Source organism: Zingiber officinale, chromosome 2A (assembly GCF_018446385.1).
Source record: "Zingiber officinale cultivar Zhangliang chromosome 2A, Zo_v1.1, whole genome shotgun sequence".
NCBI lineage: Eukaryota > Viridiplantae > Streptophyta > Magnoliopsida > Zingiberales > Zingiberaceae > Zingiber > Zingiber officinale.
The window spans coordinates 130650699-130662110 of record NC_055988.1 but is presented as its reverse complement, the minus strand read 5'-3'; the positions used below and the strand labels follow the sequence as shown (position 1 = coordinate 130662110).

Here is an 11412-nt window from a genome sequence, read left to right as displayed (position 1 = left end):
TTAATTAAATCACTTAATAGATTTGGCCCCTAATAGAATAAATCCGTGTGTTATATATAACATATTAACTAATCTAATAGCAAGATAAAATCCAAACATTTAAGGATGAGGACTTCTATGGTCAAGACCTCTATAAAAATATATATTTAGGTTTGAGACTTCTAATGACATTAGACCGAGCAGATTGAGTGACTACAACCTCTAATAAAGATTTATCTTGTGACGGAGCCACATTAACGGCTACTCAGGCTATAGCCCGGGTAGTCAATAATGATCATAAAGAAATTTATGAGGAAAGAAAGGAAAAAAAAAACATGAAAAAGGGACAGCTACAATGTTCCGTGGATTCATAAAGCACCACGATTTAATATTCAATTGGGCTGACATGCAAGAAGATTATTAATTAGTGGAGCGGTTATACAAAGTGGCACGTAATTTGATTACATAATTAATAAACATATACAATTTTACAATGGAGAAGGTACGAGGAGATCGTCTATTAAGTATAATATCGAGAGAGCGTTTTTTCTAAATTTACCAGATGAGCAAATTAATGAGAGAGTCACTCACCTCGAAAAATAATTGAATCAATAAGAGTCTAGATATCTAAATTAACAGAAAAAAAAAATACGCTTGGAAGAACACTTTACTCGTCCGTGCCATTTTGATATTAGACCATCTCTGACTCATATGTCAAAACACCATATTTGGTGTGAAAATAACACCAAACCTCTCCAATCCATATATCAAATTCACAGACCAAATATGGTGTGGGTTATTCATATCCCCCATATTGGATGTAGGAGAGGATTTTTATTTTTAATCTTAATATATTATTATATAATTAATAAAATCAAACATAATTACTTTATGATTGTTATTTTATATGTCTTTCCATATATAGGAATATTAATTATTTATTATAAATTTAAATTAAGTATATTTAGTAACCTATTTTAATTATATTATCTATATTAGTAAAGTTTTAATTTATTACAATTATTATTTTTAATTTATATAATGTATTTGAATTATAATTATATTTATAAATTAAGTTATGATACTTATAAGGAAAATTCTTAAGGATAGACACATAAATAATGGGACCCACCATTTTACTTTTTTTTGGGTCTCATCATTTATGTATCTATTCCTAATAATTTTTCTTAAGAATTTTCCTTAAGAATATCATTTCTCTTATAAATTATATCACTAATTTTATAAAAAAAATATAATAAATATTAAAAATTTTGATATGCATAAATATAAAATACATTATCTATTGTATATAAAATGTATGTTGATACATTAAATTATAAATAAGAAAAAAATATATTCTAAAGAATATTTTGATATAGTGCGGATGGATTGGAATTGAAATAATATTTGTTGCAATTTCAATATGAAAAGTATACTAAATAGGGTGTTATAGGTTTGAAGTGATGTAAGTGAAATAAAATTGGAACATCTAGCTTATATTTATTTATTTATTATTATTTTTTTACAGAGGAAAGGTGGGTAGGCTGACGGCTGACCCGACATCTCCCATATCTCATTTCCAGCTGATGCTGATCCTGATGCATGCATCGGCCGCACCGATATATTGAGCGTCGCAGATCATCCGAATCTCTCCCTCAGCCGTCTGTCCCTCCATTTCGGTGACGCAGTCTCAGTCCCTGCCAACCAGCTGCCGAGCTCGAGAAATCTCCGAATCCAACCAGGCAACCACCGTCCACCGATTCCTTTCCCAGCCACGGCCTTAGCTGTGGCTGCACCACCCACGTTATTTATTTATTTCTTTCCGAAGAACGAGACAAAAACCACGCAAGGACTGGGAAGGGAACACTCCCCAATAATTACATTAACATTTTCCACCGTCCTCTTCCTTCCGCTACATATACACCCCTCCTCCTCCTCATCCTCCGTCTCAAGCTACACCCATGGCTTCTTCTCCTCCGGCATTGTGCTGCATCTTACTGATCAGCTTCCTCTCCGTGCTCACCACCACCACTGCTGCCCCTCCGAGGAAGCCCATCGACGTCCCGTTCCAAAAGAACTATGTTCCCACTTGGGCATTCGATCACATTAAGTACTTCAACGGCGGCAACGACATCCAGCTCTACCTGGACAGGAACACCGGCACTGGCTTTCAGTCGAAGGGTTCGTACTTGTTCGGCCACTTCAGCATGCAGATGAAGTTGGTTCCGGGCGATTCCGCCGGCACGGTCACTGCATTCTATGTGAGTGTCTTCTTTTTTTTTTCTTCTTCTTGCCTCGGCTGATTATATAATTTGTGCTTGGGGTTTTTGCGATCAGCTGTCGTCTCAGAACTCGGAGCACGACGAGATCGACTTTGAGTTCTTGGGGAACAGGAGCGGCCAGCCCTACATCCTGCAGACCAATGTGTTTACCGGGGGGAAGGGGGACAGGGAGCAGAGGATCTACCTCTGGTTCGACCCGACCAAGGACTTCCACACCTACTCCATTCTCTGGAACGAGTTCCAGATCGTGTATGTTTCTCTCTTTCTCTCTTCTCTTTTCTTTTCTTTGCTCAGGAGATTTTCGAGTAAATCAAAGAAAAAGAAGAGGAAAAAATTTGCAGGTTCTTGGTGGACGACTCGCCGATAAGGGTGTTCAAGAACAACAAGGACTTGGGGGTGCGGTACCCGTTCGAGCAGCCGATGAAGATATACTCGAGCCTGTGGAACGGGGACGACTGGGCGACGCGCGGCGGGCTGGAGAAGACGGACTGGCTGAAGGCGCCGTTCGTGGCGGCGTACAGGGGGTTCCACATCGACGGGTGCGAGGCGTCGGCGGAGGCCAAGTTCTGCGCCACGCAGGGGCGGCGGTGGTGGGACCAGCACGAGTTCCGGGACCTCGACGGACCGCAGTACCGACGCCTGCAGTGGGTCCGGCAGAAGTACACCATCGACAACTACTGCACCGACCGGAAAAGGTACCCGGTGATGCCGCCGGAGTGCAAGCGAAACAGGGACGTCTAGGCGCGGCACAGCGTCGAACAGCTCGAGAGGGCGTGCGTCACTTGGAACGGCGATTGTGTTCTTGCTACTGCATTTGTTATCGTTTGCTATATATTGTAAGAGCCCTTAATGAAAATTAAGAAATTTACACAAAAGTTAAGTCGTGGAGAAGAACAGTACACTAATTGGATCTCTGGACTTTCTATCTCGTGGATCGAGTGAGAGAGAAGAAAGGGAAGGGGATGATGATGCGTGCCATGAAGAGGGGTTGGAGGAGTGGTGTTCGGATTCTGCATTGAATTCGTGATGGCCAGAGCATGGCTTTTGACTGGGCCGACCGACCTAGGCGGAAGTCAATTCACTGGGTACGATTTAGCAAAATGTTCAATCAAATATCGAACCTGGGATATTTAATTTGGTGTCATATATATATATATATATATATATATATATATATATATATATATATGTTCGAACTTCCTCTCTTTTAAAATGATCTCAGTTTAATTTTTGACATATAATATATATAAAAAATTTTCATTATCTTTAAATTATCCCCTCCAATCAATATTGATTAAAATCTCTCATTTTTCCATCATCCAAGCCTTAAGACATGTTAAAATATTCATCTCTTTAAATTATCTCATTTCTAACCTTTGACGTATGTTAGAACTATATTTTTTTTATTATGAATTATTACATATACTTTTTATTTGAAAAAAATATTTATTCTTAAGATATAAATGTATTTACTATTAATTGTTAATATTTTTATTTATAATTTTTATTTTAATCCATAATTTTATATTTTTAAAATATAGATTCGCTACATTAACATCCCCTAGTACCATCCTGACAAATGGTTGGTTCACCACAGGTCGACCCGTCTCGTCATGGGTTGACCCGTTTGAGAGCTCTACTTGCCACCTACGCTAGTAGTCATTTGCGATTTACCTCTTCCGTATTAACTTAGATATGGGTTGACGGGAGTACTGGGAGTGAGCGAATCGCCTTTTATCATATAGGATATTTAATTTGGTTCTATAAAATTTTTTAATAGATTTATGAATAAATCAAAAAAATATTCATAGTGAAGGTTCAGAAATCTAACCCTTAAGGTGTATTTGGTTGGGGGTTATCCTTGATAACTTTGGATATCCATCCAAAATTTTCAACGAAAACCATATTTGGTTTAGGTAATCGATGATTCCCGAGTAATGTTCCATACCCGACATGTCAGCAGAAGGGGCATGCAACCGGGAATCAGAAAACCTCAAAATACTGTGATTTTTCTCGATTACGGGGGTTAACAAAATTTTTTTATTCAAAATACCTTCGTATATTAGAAAAATATGATAAAAAATAAAAATGTAAAGGAAAAAATATAAAAAATAAAAAATAAAATAAAAAATGTAAAAAATAGAAAAAAAATGTTTAAAAAATTAAAAATTAGAAAAAAATAGAAAAAAAATTAAAAAATTTAAAAATTAAAAAACTTAAGAAAATAAAAAATAAAAAATAAAAAAAATAAAAAATAAAAAAAATAAAAAAACTTTTAAAAATAAATAAATAACGTCAAAAAATAAAAAATGGAAAAAAAACACATACAAGTAAAGAAAAATGTGAAAAAAAAAAATTAAAAAAAATGTAGAATATAAATAATAATAATAATAATATATAGTTGATTTTGTAACTGAAGGTAATATAGTAAAATATTAAACTAAGTTATTCATTAAAACTTTTATACAAATAAGTTTTTGTTGCATTATCTAGGTTGAACCAAATAACATTTGGTTATGTTCTATTCCCCATAACCTTGGTTATATCCATGGAAAGACCATCCTTGCTTCAAAAGAAATCGTGTAACATCTAATATTGCTGTTAAACGGGTGCAATAAGAAACCTATATATATATATAAAGGTTTCTTATTGCACCCGTTTAACAGCAATATTAGATGTTACACGATTTCTTTTGAAGCAAGGATGGTCTTTCCATGGACATGATGAGTCAAGTAGTTCTTTAAATAGAGGAAACTTTATTGAATTACTTCAATGGTACAATCAACAAAATGAGGAAGTTTCCAAAATTATTAATCAAAATGCTCCTGGAAACAATTAAATGATTTCTCCAGTAATTCAAACAAGATATTGTATGTGCTTGTGCCTTTGAGATCACACTTTTCATAATCAAAGACATTGGAATCAATGTTTTCTCCTTAATGGTTGATGAGTCTGGAGATATTTCAGTGAAGAAGAAAATGGGAGTTGTTTTGAGATATGTGAACAAAAGAGGACAGGTGATTGAACGATTCATTGCAATTATATATGTATCTGATACTAGCTCTCATTCTTTGAATGATGCTATCAATGCTTTATTTGTGAAACATGGATTATCATTATCCAGATTGAGAGATGAAGGATATGATGGAGCTTCAAATATGCAAGGTGAATTCAATGTGTTGAAATCTTTCATTTTGTAAGAAAATCCATATGCAAGGTGATCTTGCCCGAAAATCGTAAAGAAGGCTAGCTGGGGATGTGGCTTCTGGGTTGACCACGTGTAGACTCTGCTCCGTTCTACAACATAAGAAATATCAGTGTTGAGCTAGGGAAGGGGTCCCCGGTACTGGCCCTCCAATGCTCAAGTCAGTCACCGGAAAAATGGAAGAAGGCGGAGCAACAATAAGCATAGGCGTGAATAGTGAATAACGCATACCTTTGCCGGTACATGGACCCCCTTTATATAGCACCCCAATAGGCGACGTACACTTGCCTCAAAGCGTGGGCATGTTATCCAAATTGTCCTATGAAAGGATATGTCAGAAAAGTAGCTCTGACACCATACTTTAATAGGGCATGCAAATCCCTGACAAGACAGTAGAAGCTTCTGTCATACGATCCGCCTATTGGTCATACTTCATTGTCAACGGCATTATCTCCCAAAGGGATATTAAGAGATATGAGAGGGGACTGAGCGGTGGAGCCGCTCGGCAACGGATCCCCTCCTTGTCGACCTCAGCCGATCTTCTTCATAATCTCTTAGCTTAGTTGATTGTTTCCACCCGACTGGATCAGCGCTCTGGTCGTCTTAGCATTCCTCCACTTCATGATGAGCATATGATGTCTCGCAGTAGTGCTCTTGGCTGTACAGGCATTCTTCTCGAACAAGCTACTTGTCGATCAAACACTTCATGCCCTATCGACAACTACAGTAGACCTCCACTCGACCTACCTTTGGTGAGCCCGTTGATTCTCTGGCATTGACCGTCTTGACTTTAACCTCCACGTTGGCCTTAACTTTGACCTCCACGTCATCTTCTACCTCCGTCCTTGACCCGCACATGGTGGGCCCCTTATTACCGCATCACAAGCCTTCCCCTTGAAACTAGTCAAAGGAGGTTGTAAGTCTAACTGACTGGACAGGTAGTGTCTTTGGTGACCTTCCGATCAGATTATATAATCTTCTTAGTCACCATTCTGCTTTATCTTACTGACCTGAGTGTTGGGATGTATACTATAAGCCTAGCTTTTGTATTAACATCTATTTTGAAATGAGAATCACTTTGGTCAAATATTTACATTTTATATTTATATATATATCAATGCAGTTGCTCATTTAATTTATATTGTAGATAACATGGGGTGTGGTGCCACACAGAAGATCATGTTATCGGTTCCTTATAAATTATAAATAGTAGCTCACAACCAAGATGAATTGGGGCAAATCATTGGAACGGTTGTAGTTGTAACAACCTACCCTTCTTACTTCTACTCTCTAAGGGCGAATGTCACCTAACTACAACTCTCTATCTAGTGTCACTGACGCTATTATTAAAGTCAGTTAGATTTATCACGGTTCAGAGGAATTCCTACCAAAAATTTCGGCAGAATCTCCCCTGTACCGGTGACCAAATCCGTAATACACAAGATATATATACGCAGCCACAGGCGGCTGGAACTCATTTTTCCCAACCACGCAGTTATAAAACAACAGTAAAGACAACCAACTATTTCACTCTACAAATAATTAAAGTGACTAAATGCATATGCGGAAATAAACTCAACTACAATCTCACAAACTTCATAATAGTGTTAAAGGAAAGAACTAAAACATAAACTCTAATCAAATAGGTCCTGCAAGTTTGATAATACTCTCTGGATCTCTCCATAGTCGCAGTCATCACACACCTTCATCACCACCACCATCCTGTCGTCTCCCTTCATGTCTTAGCTTTTCCTTTATCTGCGGTAGGAGGAAAAAGAAAAGATCTATAAGCGAAAACGCTTAGTAAGTACTAATCTATCTCACAAAACTCGAAATGCATAAATGTAATGCAATAATACTGAAACTGAAATGCTAAAGCCAATCTGCATGTGCTCATGGTATACAGAAAATGAAACTGAATACTAAACATGCTCACTATCTAACAGGATAATAAGAAATGAACACTGTAAGCTTAGAATTAAAGAAACTAACTTTTTATTTATTCTAAGCATAAAACTTATTATATTTTCTTATATCCTTGTAATAGAAATTAATCCTTTAATTTCTATCTTTTACTTTCTTCTTCTTTCTTTCTTTCTTTTGGTTTTCTTTTCTTTGGGCCCAAGCTTAGTACCATCTCATGCGCGTTCCCTAATAGGTTGGAGTTGCGAGCCACCAATCCTAAAAGAGCAGACCTCGGTCTACCAGGGCCAAGACCTCGGAAATGGTCACCTGGATTTGTTTAACGACAAGCTCTTGGATGTCGGGTACTAGCCTCTTGCTTGACTTACTTGTTATCTTCCTTATTCTTTTATCTTCCTTATTATCTTTTATTAAAGATTGTGGGAGTCCTTTAAATATACTTAACAAGTATGGGTGTATAATCAACTAACCATGCTATATAACAGAATAAAACAAGTAACTTAAAGCTTACTGATCATGCTATAAGCTAAACTAAAGAAAGCAATTTAAAGCCTTTGAATCATACGGTGAAAACATGGCAAAGGATGCTATTTTAGTGCTTCTAAACATGCTGTAAAATCAAGTATGGAATGATTCTAATCATGCTATAAATAAAGCAAAAGGAAGCTAACTTTGGGCTTTCTAAGTATGCTGTAATAAAAGCAATATATGTAACTCTACACTTTCTATCATGCTGTAGAAACAGAGCATGGAATGCTACTTTAAGGGCTTCTAAACCTGCTATTAAAACATGACAAAGAATACTACTTTAAGGCCTTTAAACATGCTATACAAAATAAGGTAACATGCTACTTTAAACTTCTTAAACATGCTATAAACGAAGCGTAAAGGAAACTAATTTCTTGGCCTTCTAAGTATGCTGTAAAGACAAGTATAGGATGCTACTTAGAAATTCTCATCATGCTATAATGGAAGCAAAGGAATGCGACTCAGGTTTTATAAGCATGCTGTCCAAAATATTTACTTATCAAACTTAAGTATGTACAACATGACCCTAAAGCAAAGAGGTTCATGAACAACATACGCTCAAGAATAAAATGCATACAATTCTAATTAGCACTAAACCATTCTACTTGCTCAATTAGCCTAGATGATACTTGGAGTTCCCTATGCAGGTCACGGCATAAACCCAAACTTCATGTGCAGGTCACGGCAGGTATCAAGGCTTCCTGTGCAGGTCTCGGCAGCACTCGGATGGCACCAAAAATCCACCCACTTCAACCCCGCAAGCTCAAATCATGCTATACTTAGGCTTAAAACCGAAATCTACAAACCCTAATGTTAAAGGATGTTGTTCGGCTATGAACAGGGCATGGAAGGGAAACAAAACGGAGCCTACAAATCTACACGGCAAGCAAAAATCTGAAAGCAACCATACCAAACGAAGCAACTCCTACCACAGGTGAGAGTAGTACTTACCCTTGCTCTTAGAACTTACAACCAGAGAAGAAAAGAGGCTTCTAGGGTTCGGACGAGACTCAAAATCGCAGCGCCTTCTTCACGTCTACGTGCTCTCCACGTCAAGAAGATCACGAGAATGTGAAGGATTCTCGAAGACAACCCTCTGACGACCGCCGGAGAAGAAACTAGGGTTTCTTCGGTTTCGCCCGAGAAGAAACGGCGCACGCGAGGAGGAGAAGGATCGAGAGGTTAGGGTTCGGGACAAGGAAATAACCCATCTTATAATACTTAGGGCATTTCTGTTATTAACTACAACTTATATACATCTCGCTTCGTACTTGGTTAACAAAACGAGCGCAGCTCAGTTGGTTGGCCGCGTCTAGTTAGGTCGGGTTCGGCCGGAGGTCACGGGTTCGAGCCTTACCTTCAACGTTTTTTGTCAAAATTTCTTTCCTTTTGTAAACATACTAAAGGACCTCCAAAAATTATGTAAAAATACTCTAAAAATTCCTAAAAATCTCTAGAATATTTTAAAAGTATTTCCAAATATTTTTATGGACTTTTAAAACTCGAAATAGGGAAAATTGGGTCGTTACAGTAGTATAATTTGGTATTAATCTATCTTAACTATAAAATTACACTAGTACACTTTGTGTGTATTGAGCAAGACCATTTGAGGTTGTTCGATTTGTACTGACTACATAAAAGAACAGAACCTCTATTATTATGGATATGTGTCCTCTTAATCCCGATATAATACAAGCACATACATTTAGCATTTATTCCTTTAACTTATCAATGGGTGAGATTTATTCGTTAAACCAATAGGCCCGATGAGTTGGAAAATAATATTGTTTATATGGTGTGTTGTTAATTATAGAAGGAAACTGTGTCCTAATTATTTAGGTTGATGATGTCCCCTTGAGGAGCTCATAAGGATTATCATGTAAACCCTGCAGGTGGACTTAGTCCGGCATGATAATAAAGTTGAGTGGTACTACTCTTGGAATCAGATGTGAATTAATTGAGTTGTCAATAACTCAATTAATTAACGGACATACGATATCTTAAACATTGGGAGATTAACACACTCATGATAAGGAGCTCATATTGTAATATGGGATTGATGCGGTAATTCAATAATAACCCTTTAGTGGTATTGTTATTATTAATGGACTTGGGTTGAATGTTCGGGTCGAACACAGGAAGCCCAAGCCCATCAGGAGGCCTAAACCAATTCCTCCTCTAGGTCCCTGTTGTAGCCTCTATATAAAGCCTCGCACCCACCCATCCATAACCTGGTTTGGTTTAACTTGGTTTGATTTAACTTGGTTATAGAAAGGGAGATTTTTTATAAACAGAATTCTGTTATTTTTCTTTCTTTGTAACCGACGACAAGCCTATAAAAAGGAGTAGGTGGTGGCTCCTAAAACCTAATAATTTTCTCTCTTCTCCTCCTTGTAGCTGACGCCCCTCCCTTTCCTTCTCACTTAGGGATGACGCCCCTCCCCTCCTCTTTGCATAGGGTCGGCGCCCCTCCCCTTCTCCCTTGCTAAGAGCCGACGGCCCCTCTCCTTGCTAGGGCCGGTGACCCCCTCCTTGCTAAGGCTGGTGTCCCCCTCTTCTACTCCTTGGTGGGCGACGGTTTGGAGAAGACAAAGAAGATTAGAAGGTGCCCCATCCTAGAGCATCCTTTTGTAGCCGGCGGTTTGGAAATTGAGAAGAGAATGAAGGTGGTGTTGTCTTGGTAGATTGTCACCCACACGACGTCCAAGAAGAGGAGAGCAATACAGAAGAAGATCAAGAGGTCTTTAGCTACAAAGAAAAGGTACAACTAGTTCTTAATTCCGTTGCATAATTAGTTAGTTTTCTTTGTATCATTTTTTGGAATACCAACACAAGAGGCTGGTGATCTTGTACTTCGATCAAGGTGTGCTTTGATCATTCAAGAACTTGCTTGATTGATCAAACACATGATTGATCAAACATGCGGGTTGATAGGAAAAGTTCTGTTCTCGTACAATTTTTTGTACAGGGAAATTGAAATAGAACGGAATTCCAGCGCCTTCACTGAGTGTGTAGCTACCTCTCGGATCTTACTTCACAAGAATGGTTTTTTAGTCGCCGCTCGGCTATCATATAGTCAGAGATCTGTGCTGATCGGGGTGGTTAGCAGCGACACTTAGCAATTTCTTCACATATCGTCGCTTTCTTGGATGAGCGCCTTGTAATAGTTGCTGACATCATCTCAATTTCTTAAAGACTGTGCAAATCTTTGGCCATTATGGCCGAGCACGCCGCCTATGCCTTTTAATTAAGCCCCATTAATGCTTCCCGTCGCTAGCTGCCACGTGTCCCACTCTCTATCGCCGCACGCTTGACGTGACAGGCTAATATCTGCTGATGATGTGATAGGTGTCTTTTCAAATTCCACGACCAGATCTTGTCCTTATTTTTCATAACCCTTGATTGGATGGCTCAGAGCGATCATTCACTAGGCTTTGTAAGCCCTTATTTACTCTCCATCATCTTCACACTTCCTCGTGTTTTTGATCTTGAGCA

The 11412-nt window shown here is 38.1% G+C and overlaps 1 protein-coding gene across 1 annotated transcript; it reads left to right on the top strand.

The window, feature by feature from the left end:
* The first annotated feature begins 1879 nt into the window (after positions 1 to 1879).
* On the top strand, positions 1880 to 3136 carry LOC122042327 (probable xyloglucan endotransglucosylase/hydrolase protein B). Its single transcript, XM_042602371.1, has 3 exons — positions 1880 to 2240; positions 2317 to 2510; positions 2603 to 3136. Exons 1-3 carry the CDS (start codon positions 1941 to 1943, stop codon positions 3000 to 3002), a joined length of 894 nt encoding a protein of 297 aa, XP_042458305.1. The 5' UTR covers positions 1880 to 1940; the 3' UTR covers positions 3003 to 3136.
* Positions 3137 to 11412: the final 8276 nt, after the last annotated feature.

Coding starts and splice junctions, on each gene's coding strand:
- LOC122042327 (XM_042602371.1), top strand. CDS start 1,941: ATGGCTTCTTCTCCTCCGGCATTGTGCTGCATCTTACTGATCAGCTTC. Junction 2,241..2,316: donor GCACGGTCACTGCATTCTAT/GTGAGTGTCTTC, acceptor TTTTGCGATCAG/CTGTCGTCTCAGAACTCGGA. Junction 2,511..2,602: donor TGGAACGAGTTCCAGATCGT/GTATGTTTCTCT, acceptor AAAAATTTGCAG/GTTCTTGGTGGACGACTCGC.